This window comes from Grampus griseus (assembly GCF_964374135.1).
Source record: "Grampus griseus genome assembly, chromosome: 7".
NCBI classification, from domain to species: Eukaryota; Metazoa; Chordata; class Mammalia; order Artiodactyla; family Delphinidae; genus Grampus; species Grampus griseus.
In genome coordinates, this window is record NC_139001.1 from 10,893,958 (window position 1) to 10,909,090 (window position 15,133).

Below are 15,133 nucleotides of genomic sequence, written 5' to 3' on the forward strand. Positions count from 1 at the left end.
GGTATAAAATAACAGTTATAAAATAATTAAGTTGTTGGTATGTAATGCACAGCATGGTGACTATAGTTAATAAAACTGTACTGCATATTTGAAAGCCGCTGAAAGAGTAGATGTTAAAAGTTCTCGTCACAAGGAAGAAAACATACACTGTAAACGTAGATATGCACAAAAAATTCACAAAACATTTTCTCCAAAAACTTTATTCAACAGAAATTATAATAATAGGCTTCAAAGTAGAATCTAGGAGACACGTTGTTACATTACTCTTGTTTCATTTATCAGTATCGTGATGCTATCAAGAAAGAAAACTGAAATAACCAGTGACATTTGCCACACAGGATGCTTGTTCCTGTCATCTCTACCAAATAATATCAAGGAATGATATAAGTCCATCAGCTTTAATGGTCGTATCTGTGAAGCTAACGACAGTGTATGAAAGGTTGACTTGTGGACAAAGAGAAAACATGAACTCTCACAATAGCTTGCTGTCTGGCTGTGATGCCAAGCGGCAAGTTTCCTCATGCACTGGCTTTCTTCAATCAGCGCCATATCCTACAGGTATTATCCTTGCTACCTAATAAAGCAAATTTCACAAAGTTAGTTTTCTTTATTTTACTCACTTAGCTCTCTCTGTTTTTACAGGTTGACATTTTCTGGGTCATTGTCGATGATCAGTATGTTTAATGTGCTAGAGCCTCGGTGCCCAGCTGGAGAGCCCCTCAGCAGCTCAGGCGTTTGGGGGGCGGGAATCTCTTTTTTTTTTTTGCATTTTTCCATGTCAGTCATAAATTGGGCAAGTTCACATTCTACCTACGCACCCCCGCGAGGTTCATGGCATCTGAGAATTGGAGAGGACCGGAGAATGCAGCCACATCGGCCGTCCCTCTGCTTATCTCCCCACCCCACCTTCACACATGGCCACGAGGTGGAAATACGGTGACTTTGAACATCTCCAGGTTTGAGTGACTAGCTTATGAGGGGGCAGCCCATCCCACTTTGGAACGTCTCAAAATGTCAACAGATTTTTCTCATCGTCGGTCAGAATGTGAAATTTGCATCCTCCCGCCCGCCCCACGACTATGATCGACACTCTTCCAAAGCAGCCTTGATACAACTCCTCCCCCAGGGATGCCATTCACATTCTGTCTGTGGGAATGACGGCCCTGGTACGGAGCAGTGCTGGGCGCTGCTGCTTCTCTCAACCTCAGCAGCCAGGCAGGTACCATCGATAGAGGAAGTGTGAGGGCTGCACGGATCGGGAAAGCCTGTGAACACCGCACATTCCCCGCAAAGGCACCTCGTATTTTTAAAAGTGTCATGACCACACCAGACAGTTTCTTTCCATTTAGTGACTCTAAACCCTCAGGCAGTCCACTAAAAAATGCAGTTAATCACACCGGGGTCTGACACGAAACAGGACAGATCAGTTCAAACCCGGTGCTCTGCTGAAGGCCAGGCAGACGTGTCACCCCCATTCTCATAAGCGCTGGCATCTAGTGGGTCAGTATTTAGCATGTTGGTGCTTTGGGAAATACTAAATAAATCGATAATATCTTAAAAGAGCTCAGGCATTTGAAGGCCACCACTAAAACAAGGCACAATCAACACATATTCCTTCCCTAACTCTCAGGGTCTTCTGTGGCTGAGGGGAAGAGGTACTGCATAGCTGACCCGGCTTAACATGAACGGTGCAGACTAGGAAAGCCTGGCCCTCAGCTCCTGTGCTTCCTGTCACAATCTCCCACCTCCTTCCTCATTGTGAGAAAGGATCCAACATTCTTTATTATGGCCTTGTCTTAGGAGTACCTACGTTTCAGTAACACTCGCTAACCGTAAGCCCAAAGGAAGTAATCTGCAATTTTAGAAATTATCCATAATTAGGTGGAAAGGGGTGGTATTTCAGGGCAAAGGGGAGATTATTCTCAGCACCTCTAAAGTTAGATGATTAGGAAGCTACCTAATCAGCCAATATATAAAGCCAACTTTGTATATGTGACATTTCACTTACTAGTCTAGTTAAGCAATGTGAAAATCTTCTGGACACAATGAGAATCACTAAGAGTTAGGCAGATTCGCTCCTCTGTGCCCTCTGAGGGCATCCCTACCCAACACCACTGTAGCATCCCACTCCCTGCCAAGGTTTCCTCCAGAGGCAGTGCACTAACGTAGTGCCATATTCTTGTCATTTTTTTCCCGTTTCCACAATCTAAATTAACCTGATCTCAATCCAGTTCTTATAAAATATCGCTAATATAATTTATTCACAATAAATCATTAATCATTGAAAAATTGCTCAATATGTGTTCTTTTCCCCCAATATTAATGTGTCACGAGGGGACATCCAAGGAGAAAACAATTTCACTCAAAGAACAAATCTCTAATGGGCTATAAATCCCACTGTGAAGAACTCAGGTCCTGACTTGTTTTAGTTACTAACATTTACTGCCGTCAACTGAGTATTGACCATCTGATGGACTGTGCCTGGGGAAATGTAGTAAACAGGAAGAAGGCAGGCTACTGAATTCTTACTTCGCCTGGAGCAACTGAAACTGAGAATTCATAAAGCCTTACAGTCAGTGGCAGAGCTCACTCCTGTGGTTCTGCAATGCAACTAAAATGAAATAAAGGACATAAAAGGCACCAAGATGAGCTAGGGACCCTGGTGGGGATGGGGGTGTCTCCTTTTGGTATCCAGCTTCGTAACTCTAACAGCCAATTTGAAAGGAAAACTAAGTCGATGGTGTTTATTTCTCCCCTACCTGTAATGATTATGTCACCTTTATAGTTGAAAGCACATGAAAAGATTTCATCTGTGTGTCCCTCAAGAACCTGGAAGCACTGACCCGTCTGAACATCCCAGATTCTAGCTGTTTTGTCAGAGCTGCCAGTGAGAAGACGGTTCCCTTGGGGGTTGAAAGAAATCTATAAGCAAGAAAGAAGAAAAGTGACCACAGGTTTGTGTAATTTGATTCCCACTATATTTTTAATCAGCAGAAAGGGGACATTACTAAGTACCTGTCACCTTCTCAGCCTGGTATTTATTCTTACATAGAACAGTTCCTTCAGGATGGGAAAAATATTGCAGGGACTAATACATGAAAATTAAAATCTAGACAGTAAAGTTTGATTGCCCACCCGTCACACACGGTTCTAAGATAAAAACCAAAGCTCCGTCATACTTTGAGTGTTCCCCACCCAGCTTCTTTCCAAAGGCTCCTGATGCCAATCTCCCCACGCAAACCAAGAGGCAGAGCCCTGGTGTGGATGAGAACCCAAGCCAGGCATCTTCATACCCACACCTCGATGTCACCGCTGCAAACCAACTTTCTGTCATCACAAGCATAGGGATCGTCCCTCAATCTGTGGTACAGAATGTCAGGGCCACTAAGGGAGGACTTTCTGTCTGCTGCTACTTAAAGCACAGAACTTTCCATCAATGTGTCCTGAGAGCCCCTACATGCCAGGCATCGTCACATGGTATCTGAGCAGCAGAGAAAAGTGTTAGTCCTTGGTTCCTCTGGACATCATGCTTATAACCTTTTCTAAAGCATCAGAAGATGACAATTTGGGCCACTTCCTCTGTAACTGAAGGGTTGATGAGGGCAAGTCCCAAGGCCATGGCTTTTTTCATCACAGTGTCACTAGGACCTAGCATAATGCCTAGCACAGTGGGAGCTTTCAAAAAGTATTTGCTGGGCTTCCCTGGTGGCTCAGTGGTTGAGAGTCCGCCTGCCGATGCAGGGGACACGGGTTCGTGCCCTGGTCCGGGAAGATCCCATGTGCCGCAGAGCGGCCGGGCCCGTGAGCCATGGCCGCTGAGACTGCGCGTCCGGAGCCTGTGCTCCGCAACGGGAGAGGCCACAACAGTGAGACGCCCACATACCGCAAAAAAAAAAAAAAAAAAAAAGTATTTGCTAAGTGAATGAACGAATGAATGAATGAATACCTTAGCTTGGCACCCCATAGAAATGCCATCACTGGATGGCAATTCAATAGGTAATATATACTTAACAAGCATAAAATGCAGTAATAAAGTTTGAGAACTCTATTCACACACACACACACACACACACACACACACACACAAACGTGCGCTTATTGAGTGTGACACACCAGACTCTCAGCAACATGGCCTGGGCTCCCTCTGTGGCCTGTCTCCCACGGTCACACATCCCATCCCTCTTCCTGCCAGTCCCCAAGGCCTCCCAGCCTGTGAAGAAGATGTGTCCTGCACAGTCTCAGAGACCAACCCTGATGGGCAAGGGGGCAGTGGCCACCAGCAGCAGGTGCAAAGGCAGGAGATGGGGAGACAGCACAGCAGCGGGCGGCCCCGGGCTCCAGCAGGAGCCTGCAGAGACTTGAAACCATCAAGCTGATAGTTTACAAGGAACGAGAAATCTATCTCAGGTATGAGACCAAAGAATTGGGCCAAACTAGGGGGTGAGAGTCACCAGTCCCAGCCTTCAATACAGTATTCTGAGGACACATCTAAACCTCAGATCCCTGATTGGATGGCCCTGCTCTGTGCATAAGCTTTTGGGAGGAGCTGATATAAAATCCTAAACTACAGCTTTCAAGTTTCAAAATAGGTCATTTTTAACTTCGTTAAGTGTTAAATATTTCCAGGAAATACTTCCTCAATTGCATCTAATCTACAGGACACTTGATATTTGCTGTGCAGCGTGTCTTTTGCGTAATATAAACTTGTGTGTTTACTAGAACTAGGAAAAATACTTTATTAGCTTCTTAATAGCTTTAATAAGTATTTTTAGCTAACAGAATCTTTTGCTCATGGCTGAGGAGAATGCTGTTTTATACTTTGTAAAAGGTTTTAGAAATCATTTATTATGCTGAGTTTCAGGACACTTTTAAAAATAAAGTCTTTAGGTAACTGATTTCTAGAAAATGTGAGATAACTGGCCAAACCTTGGTACCATCAGTGCCAACAGACCTATTTATACTAAGCCAGCTGCCTATTTTTTTGAAAATAAATAAATTGCTCCAAATGAGAAAGCAACTCACCTTTGAAATTTCACCTACATGGCCTTCCAATTTGGTAATGCATTTTCTCGTGGCTGCACTGAAAACTCTTGCTGTTCCTTTTTGAGAGGAGTTGAGATATATATAAATTCATCTGAAACACAGAACTTTGACCACATGCCCTGAATTATCTAAATATCTATCCCTCTGACACACACACTCTGTGCTAAGTTTGTCTTCTTGCCTGCGGTGAGAACCAGCCACTTAATACTTAAAATGCAAGCTGGTTCCACTGCAGGAGAAGAGAGTGAAAAGGAGTCTCTCTAGCCCCAAGCTTATTAGAAGAGATACTGGGTTCCAAGGTAGATGGGAATGGGGAGACAGGAATCCAAAAAGAATAAAGTTTTTAAGAGAAAAAAGGGGAATTAAAACAAGTTCTGAGAGGCTGAGGATGAAATAAACAGCAAGACTAACATCATACACCAAATATGAGTCTAGGGTTGCAGAAGATCGAGAGGCCTTCCTGAGAAGGAACAGCGTTCACTACTCAATGAATGAAGAACAGGCACTAAGAAACCCCTTTCAACAGAAAAGGCTAAGAGAATGGTTTGTTCCCTATCAGGTCCCCAATGCCCAGAAGTGCCAAACTCATAGTAAACACAATAAATAGATGTAGGATGGATGGATGGATGGAGGGTAGATGGATGGGTGGATGGATGGATACATGAAGTACAACAGTAGATACATTTCGTTAGAATTAAGGAATAGAGGAGTTGGGGCTTCCCTGATGGCACAGTGGTTGAGAATCTGCCTGCCAATGCAGGGGACACAGGTTCAATCCCTGGTCCGGGAAGATTCCACATGCTGCGGAGCAACTAAGCCCATGAGCACAACTACTGAGCCTGTGCTCTACAGCCCGTGAGCCACAACTACTGAGCCCGCGTGCCACAACTACTGAGGCCTGTGCGCCTAGAGCCCGTGCTCCACAATAAGAGAAGCCACCACAATGAGAAGCCTGTGCACTGCAACGAAGAGTAGCCCCTGCTCGCCGCAACTAGGGAAAGCCCACACAGCAACGAAGACCCAACGCAGCCAAAAATAAATAAATAAATAAATGTATTTTAAAACAAAAAAAAAAGAATAGAGGAGTTAAATAAGCATAGAAGGAGAAAAACAGAAGTAGTAAAATTGCTGTCAGAAAAAAAATTAAAATTTATCTGCCCAGGTGAAGGATGCTGTCTCACCACAAATTATAGATTACATCAAGGTAAAATTAGCAAGGATAGGGAATTGTCAGACAAAAACTGTAGACAAAACAAAAATTGTAGACAAAACTGCTATGTTAGAATTAATATGATTCAAATATAAAACTTGCAACTTGGCTGGACATTTCAAAAGCCTTAAAGAAAAGTGATCCAACTGTTTTAAGAGTTTGTTAATAAGAGAGATTGGTTCAAGATAGCGGAGTAGAAGGACGTGTGCTCACTTCCTCTTGCAAGGGCACCGGAATCACAACTAACTGCTGAACTATCATCAAGAGGAAGACACTGAAACTCACCAAAAAAGACACCGGACATCCAAAGACAAAGTAGAAGCTGCAATGAGATGGTAAGAGGGGCGCAATCACAATAAAATCAAATCCCATAACTGCTGGGAGGGTGACTCACAAACTGGAGAACAATTATACAACAGAAGTCCACCCACTATAGTGATGATTCTGAGCCCCACATCAGGCTTCCCAAGCTGCGGGTCTGACAACAGGAGGAGGAATTCCCAGAGAATCAGACTTTGAAGGTTAGCAGAATTTGATTACAGAACTTCGACAGGACTGGGGGAAACAGAGACTCCACTCTTGGAGGGCACACACAAAGCAGTGTGTGCATGAGGACCTGGGAGAAGGAGCAGTGACCCCATAGGAGACTGAACCAGACCTACCTGCTAGTGTTGGAGGGTCTCCTGCAGAAGCGTGGGGTGGCTGTGGCTCACTGCAGGGACAAGGACACTGGCAGAAGAAGTTCTGGGAAGTGCTCCTTGGCATGAGCCCTCCCAGAGTCCGCCATTAACCCCAACCAAGAGCCTGGTAGTCTCCAGCATCGGGTCGCCTCATGCCCAACAACCAAGAGGGAGGGAACCCAGCCCCACCCATGAGCAGACAAGTGGATTAAAGTTTTACTGAGCTCTGCCCACCAGAGCAACAGTCAGCTCTACCCACCACCAGTCCCTCCCATCAGGAAACTTGCACAAGCTTCTTAGACAGCCTCATCCACCAGAGGGCAGACAGCAGAAGTAAGAACTACAATCCTGCAGCCTGTGGAACAAAAACCACATTCACAGAAAGATAGACAAAATGAAAAGGCAGAGGACTATGTACCAGATGAACGAACAAGATAAAACCCCAGAAAAACAACTAAATGAAGTGGAGATAGGCAACCTCCTGAAAAAGAATTGAGAAGAATGATAGTGAAGATGATCCAGGACCTCAGGAAAAGAAAGGAGGCAAAGATCGAGAAGATGCAAGAAATGTTTAACAAAGATCTAGAAGAATTAAAGAACAAACAAGCAGAGATGAACAATACAATAACTGAAATGAAAAATATACTAGAAGGAATCAATAGCAGAATAACGGAGGCAGAAGAACAGATAAGTGACCTGGAAGACAGAATGCAGGAATTCATAGCCACGGAACAGAATAATAAAGAAAAAAGAATGAAAAGAAACGAAGACAGCCTAAGCGACCTCTGGGACAACATTAAATGCAACAACATTCACATTACAGGGGTCCCAGAAGGAGAAGAGAGAGAGAAGGACCCGAGAAAATATTTGAAGAGATTATAATTGAAAACTTCCCTAACATGGGAAAGGAAAGAGTCACCCAAGTCCAGGAAGCACAGAGAGTCCCAGGCAGGATAAACCCAAGGAGAAACATGCCGAGACACAGTAATCAAACTGACAAAAATTAAAGGCAAAGAAAAATTATTAAAAGCAACAAGGGAAAAATGACAAATAACATACATAGGAAAACATAGGAAGAACACTCTTTGACAGAAATCACAGCAAGATCTTTTTTGACCCACCTTCTAGAGTAATGGAAATAAAAACAAAAATAAACAAATGGGACCTAATGAAACTTCAAAGCTTTTGCACAGCAAAGGAAACTCTATAAACAAGATGAAAAGAAAACCCTCAGAATGGGAGAAAATATTTGCAAACGAATCAAGGGACAAAGGATTAATCTCCAAAACATATAAACAGCACATACAGCTCAATATTACAAAAAAACAAACAATCCAATCAAAACATGGGCAGAAGACCTAAATAGACATTTCTCCAAAGAAGATATACAGATTGCCAACAAACACATGAAAGGATGCTCAACATCAGTAATTATTAGAGAAATGCCAATCAAAACTACAATGAGGCATCACCTCACACCATTTAAAATGGGCATCATCCGAAATCTACAAACAACAAATGCTGGAGAGGGTGTGGAGAAAAGGGAACCCTCTTGCACTGTTGGTGGGAATGGAAATTGATACAGCCACTATGGAGGACAGTATGGAGGTTCCTTGAAAAACTAAAAATAGAATTACCATAGGACCCAGCAATCCCACTACTGGGCATATACCCAGAGAAAGCCATAATTCAAAAAGACACATGCACCCCAATGGTCACTGCAGCACTATTTACAATAGCCAGGTCATGGAAGCAACCCAAATGCCCATCAACAGATGAACGGATAAAGAAGATGTAGTACATATATACAATGGAATATTACTCAGCCATAAAAAGGAATGAAATATGGGTCATTTGTAGAGACACGGGTGGACTTAGAGACTGTCATACAGAGTGAAGTAAGTCAGAAAGAGAAAAACAAATATCGTATATTAACGCATATATGTGGAATCTAGACAAATAGTACAGATCAACCGGTTTGCAGGGCAGAAATAGAGACACAGACGTAGAGAACAAACGTATGGACACTAAGGGGGGAGAGTGGGGTTGGTGGGGAGGTGGTGGTGGGATGAACTGGGAGATTGGGATTGTCCTATGTACACTAATATGTATAAAATAGATAACTAATAAAAAAATAAAATCTTTAAAAAAATTTTTTAAATAGAGAAAAAATTTTTAAAAAGAGTTTGTTAATAAGACAAAGAGATCCAGTATAGATTAGTACATTAAATTTTACAAAAGCATTTTTAAACTTCAGAAAACATAAAAATAATATAGCCTGAAATTGTAGTTTTTTATAAGATAGAAATATGAATAAGACACCAAAAATTTCAGCCTTGAGAGTAATTCCAGTGAAAATGAAAAAGGTGATAAATATAAAAAAACAGATTGTAGCTGCACAGGCAACTAACTCTGTTGAATGAGATCTAATTTTAAGAAGGGAATGAGGAGCAAAGACCAGAGATAAATAAAAAAAAAAAATTGCTCTAAACATCAAGACTTAGGAGGGACAGAAGGAGAAGAGGTTTACAAAACAAAGAAAAGAAAAAGAGTTTTTTGGAAGTAATGTGTTACCGAACAAGGAAAGAATCACTGCTAGGGAAAATAACAGATGATAGAAAGGACAAAACTAAAAGAATCAAGCTTATATATTATTCTCATCCATCCGTCAGCATCCTGATTCCTTGTCCCTGCTTGTTTCTTCCCTCATAGCACTGACCAACTCCTGGCATTCTATATAATCTAATATTCTATATAAAACACATGCACAGTATCATTTATTGTCCCCCTGTCTACAACTTAGCTCCAGGAGGAAAGAGATTCCCATCTCTTTTGTTCATTGATATATCCTATGCTCCTAAAACTATTCCTGGCACAAAGTAGGTACTCCATATATATTTAGTGAATAGATTTTTTTGTATAAATGAGAATGATATTTAAAATGAAAAGGGCAGATTAATTATAGTTAAGGGATGATTTTTAAAAGGAAAGATCTGTGAGAAGATGAGAAAGTAAATAGTTTAAAAAATAAAATTCTCCAGATTCAGGGTGTTTATATTCCAGGATGTAAAAAGGACATGTATGTATGATTAAAGGACCATGTTTGAAAAGTCCTAGTGAGTAAGAGAATGAGCATGCAAATATAATTTTGAAAAGAGAGACAATAATAAAGACTGTAATTAAAATGAATCACTGGCAAAATTCTACAACTGATTATAACACAAAGTAACTACTTAAAAGTATGTTAGTCACCAGGAGCAAATATAGGCAAAGAACAAGTGAACAAATCATGCCTGGGAAAAGCATTCCATTTTTGCCAGAATCTCTTAAAGGGCTGTTAAGGAATTTACACAAGCACGATGTAAAGTCACATATGGTCATTAAGAGAATTAAACATATGTGTAGCATCATATGTGATTATCAGAGAGGTGACTTAGACAGAGTGGAGGCTTGCTCATGTTGTCAGGGAAATGACACAGTCATACAGCAGCATGACATGCATTCACAGGAGGTGACACAGACATAGTGTCATGTGTGGTTATCACAGAGATGATGTAGACATAGGCTGGCGTCAAGCATGGTCATGAGGGAGATGGCGCAAAGTCTAGGATCAAATGTGGTCATCAGAAAGATGATGAAGATAGAGTGTAGTATCGTATGTGTTCATCAGGGAGATGACCTAGACACAGCATAGTGTCTTACATTGTTGATGAGAAGATGACATGGACATAGTTTAGAATCAAGGAGATAGACATAGTGTCGCATGACACATGACCATTGATAAGATGATCCAGATGTAATGCAAGATCGTACGTGGTAGTCGGAATGTTGATGTAGACACAGTGTGCACTGTGTGAGGATATCAAAGAGATAATGCAGCCATAGTATAGCATGATGTGTGGTTCTCAAGAAGATGAAAAGACATAGTGTAACATTGTACAATAATACATCCCAGCAAGCAGATAATGGAGACATAGTGTATAGTCATCTGTGGACTACAGGGAGGTGGCACATACAGAGTGTAACAACATATGTGGTTATCAGCAGGTGACACAGATATACTGCAGCACCATACATGGCCATCATGGATATGAAACAAGCTATATCATCACACACAGTTGTCTAGGAGATAATGCAGAATAGGGTAGCACTCCACATGCTTGTGAAGGAAATGACATAGACATGGTATAGCATCACCTTTAGTTTTCAAGGAGATTACATGCACACAGACATTCATAATACGGGATTATCAGAGAAAAATCTTATTTTAAATATCATACATAGTTATTAAAGAGATAACGCACCTAGAGTCTGTCATACAGAGTGAAGTAAGTCAGAAAAAGAAAAGCAAATACCGTATGCTAACACATATATATGGAATCTAAAAAAAAAAAAAGGTTCTGAAGAGCCTAGGGGCAGGACAGGAATAAAGACACAGATGCAGAGAATGGACTTGAGGAGACGGGGAGGGGGAAGGGTAAGCTGGGACAAAGTGACAGAGTGGCATGGATATATATACACTATCAAATGTAAAATAGATAGCTAGTGGGAAGCAGCCGCATAGCACAGGGAGATCAGCTCTGTGCTTTGTGACCTCCTAGAGGGATGGGATAGGGAGGGTGGGAGGGAGATGCAAGAGGGAAGAGATATGGGGATATGTGTATATATAGCTGATTCACTTTGTTATAAAGCAGAAACTAACACACCATTGTAAAGAAATTATACTCCAATAAAGATGTTAAAAAAAAAAGAGATAATGCAGTCATAATATAGCATCACATGTGCCTGCCAAACAGACTTTGCATATATAGCACTGCATCATATGTGGTTGTAAAGGTGACAACACAGACATACTATGGCATCATATAGTGTCATCAGTGCGATAAACAATAGCATAACAACATACATATTTACTTTAAAGGGATGTAGATATAGCATAACTTCATTTGTTATTGTCAAGAAAATGATGCAAAGTATACAACTATACAGTGCTGTCAAGCAGACAATGAGACACAGTGTAGCATCAGACCGTGGTTACCAAAAAGATCAGACAGACATGGTGTAGAATCCTAAGTGACATTCAGGAAAGTGATGTATAGCTCATTATATATGTTCATCATGATGATTCACTAGACATGTTAGAGCAGTGCATGTTACAAAGGAGACAATGCAGATTTATTATAGAACCATCAGTGGCAGTCAAGCTGATGAGAACAACATAGTGTAGCATAATGCATGGTCGTTAGGGGGAGATGACCCAAGATACACCAATGTATATAGTTATCAAGGAGATGAAGATCTAGTTTAACATCATATGTGGCTGTCAAGGAGGTGATGCAGACATTCTATAGCATCACATGTGATTATCAAGAATATGATAGAGATCTAGTGTACTGACGTACATCATAGAGATGAGGCACATGTAGTTTCTATCATAGCTGGTCACCAGGGAGATGACCTACAGTGTAGAATCACACGTGTTTATCGAACAAAACATAAATCTCTCCATAAATTAAATGTACCGACAGATTACCTACCATCAGCCGAAGCCGTCGCAATAAGCTTTCCAGTGTAATCAAAACAGCTGTCTAGTATTTCATCACCATGGCCTGTCAATGTTGCCACACATTTTCCATCTGTAGCATCCCACAGCTGAAATTTTTTTTAAAAAGAAGAAGATGACAAAGACTATGACTTCCTATCTAAAGTGCAAAGGTGGCCAGAAGTAGTCTTCACGACATGTTTATGGCTGGCTAAATTAACTGTGCCGAAATCATGTGTATAGTTTTCACATGTTTGTTCATTTTACCTTGATTCATGACCGGAGACCACAGCCAACCATCTAACAAGGCACACTTTGGACACAGAGAAGACCAAGGACAGACATTTAGAACGGGTAGACAAATCTGCCACTACATGAGGAAAAAAATCTCCAAGTGCATGCTTCTCTGATTGGAATGGAAGCATCCTCTTTTCATGCAAAGGGCACCAAATGGTAAAGAGCTTGATCTAAAACTACAATACTAGAAAATGAAAAGCACATTAAGATTATAATACATTTGGTGTATAACCTATATATCTAATAATAATTCTAGAACATAAGCTCTTAGCAACAGAAACGTAAAGGCAGGGAGGCATTGTGTTGAGACTTCGTGAAGTTCACTCTAATCGAACTTTAATAAAGGAATAGAGGGGCATTAAACAAAAATAACGCACCTTTTAAAATAATAAGATCTTTCAACACATTTAAATCAACTAAAACTATTTTACATCATAATTTCTTCAAACTTGGAGGATCAGAAACTTGAAATTTAAAAATTACCAATTGTTGATAAATTAATGTCTTAATTTTATAGCACCTTTAAAATTTGTTAATGTTGCAATGAATACCTGACACTGTATAAAGTACAGACATAAGAATTACAGAGCAAAGATATTTCTTGAGCTCACCATGCAGGTTCTGTCCATAGAGCCAGTTAATATCAGAGAGCAATCCCAGTTGAATAAGGCACTGCTGATCTCAGCACAATGCCCGATTAAGGTGTACACCTTCCTACAAAATGGAAATGGTTCAGACTGGCAAAAGATTCCTCAGTCAAGAATGTGTACAAAGAATGATCTCAAGCCATTGGTGTAAGAGTCTGAATTTTACTTTTCACAAAATAATATCTATGATGACCAATCAAAGATGGCTTAACTGTAGCTCCAAAAAGAGTCAACTAGGCTACTAATTTAATTTCAGCAAAAAATATACTTAAACTTTTAACAACCCAAGGTAACAACATTACTTAAGACAACACTTCAGAAAGGCATGGATAAAAAATAATAAAGGTAATCTGAAGTTCTAGAACTATTTTTACACCAGATAGGAGGACCCCTTGGTTGTTCAGAAACTACCCATCAGTCGTCGAGAACCCTTCCTTCCCTCTCATTTCTTGTTGCAACCATGTTGATCGGTACCCCTGATAATTGGTCCCTCTATCAAAACGCAGACAAGTCCAAGAGTGGAGTTTTCCAACAAAAGTAGGCTAATTTAGTTAACTTCTTAGCAACTAGAACCAAAAATAATTAGGAAGGAAGTTGAAGTTCTTGGACAAAATTAAATCTGGGTCATTAGCCATGATTTTATTTATTCATGATACCCATGCCTACCATAATGACAAGCCATTGAAATCTGATTACATAGTACATGGAATAAATAATAGCTGTGTAACCAGGCTATTGTTAACATTCTCCTTTTATGTTACTGTTTGGCATTATTTCCTCAGAATTCCAAGGAAGCATGTATTTTTGGTGGATCAGAAAAATCATTAAAGAATGAATTAATTTGCTTTCAATGTGTTCCTATTCCTATGGAATCCAAGGTAAAGAATAGAGTTAACATTAAGCTGATAAATAACAAAGACTATCTTCTTAATCTTCTGATGCAGGTTAAAAAAAATTCTTAAAAATCAAGAATACCTTCCAGTATCAGCATCCCACACTGTAACTGTATGATCGAAAGACCCCGTGATGATTCTGTTTCCTGAGGTGTTAAAGGACAAAGAGATGATTTCAGCTGAGTGTCCCTAGAAAAAGACCAGATATCATCATGCATACCTGTAGATGAAACGATTTCTACAAATGTATAACATAATAGTCTAAAAGAAAATGCTAAAAAAGGTAAAGCTCTATAGGGAGAAGAGAGATCAGTGGCTGGCTGGATAGGGAGAGACTGCAAACAAGCTGAAATACGTTTATGTGCTCAGAATTTTAATGTTCAGCTCCATTTAATTTTAATAAAGGACACGTGTAGAGCAGGACACGCACCTTCCAACGCTCTTAGGCATTTATCTGAAAGAAGAGGCAGTGAAGAAGCGTGACCCACAGAAGTGATGAGTACGAAGATCAGGAAAAGTATACTTGCATGAATAAAACGAGGCTCTCTGATTTAAGAAAGAAAAACTCTTGGTGTTAGTTAAAAACACTGATTTTCCTCTTTTTTTCTAGTCCATTTTAACTTTTTCTAGAAGGAGAACTTCTAGGAAAAGTTCTCCTAGAAAGTGGATCCTATTTTTTAAACCCATTTATAATCTGAAAGAATAAAATAATGTGATTTCCCATCCAATTGTCCCCACTGATTGCCACAGAGCATCACACTTTTTTGCTTGGTAGTTTTCGCTGAGGCGGGAAGAAGTGGAGGGTAGCAGTCATAGGATGG

General features: G+C 40.5%; 1 protein-coding gene across 4 annotated transcripts in view; it reads right to left on the reverse strand.

Annotated features, from left to right (window-relative positions):
• Nucleotides 1-251: 251 nt before the first annotated feature.
• The window catches only part of DAW1 (dynein assembly factor with WD repeats 1), a gene marked incomplete at its 5' end in the record, with an annotated part of 31,369 nt that continues 16,487 nt past the window's right edge, over nt 252-15,133 (reverse strand). For 2 of the 4 annotated variants that reach the window (XM_082658542.1, XM_082658543.1), the window contains 6 exons: nt 252-574; nt 2,760-2,922; nt 5,023-5,099; nt 12,471-12,585; nt 13,384-13,486; nt 14,395-14,501. In XM_082658542.1, coding sequence (XP_082514668.1) covers nt 540-574; nt 2,760-2,922; nt 5,023-5,099; nt 12,471-12,585; nt 13,384-13,486; nt 14,395-14,501 — 600 coding nt within the window. In that variant the 3' untranslated portion in view covers nt 252-539. The remainder of the gene's footprint in view (nt 575-2,759; nt 2,923-5,022; nt 5,100-12,470; nt 12,586-13,383; nt 13,487-14,394; nt 14,502-15,133) is intronic. The other 2 variants (XM_082658545.1, XM_082658544.1) reach the window with 1 other exon arrangement.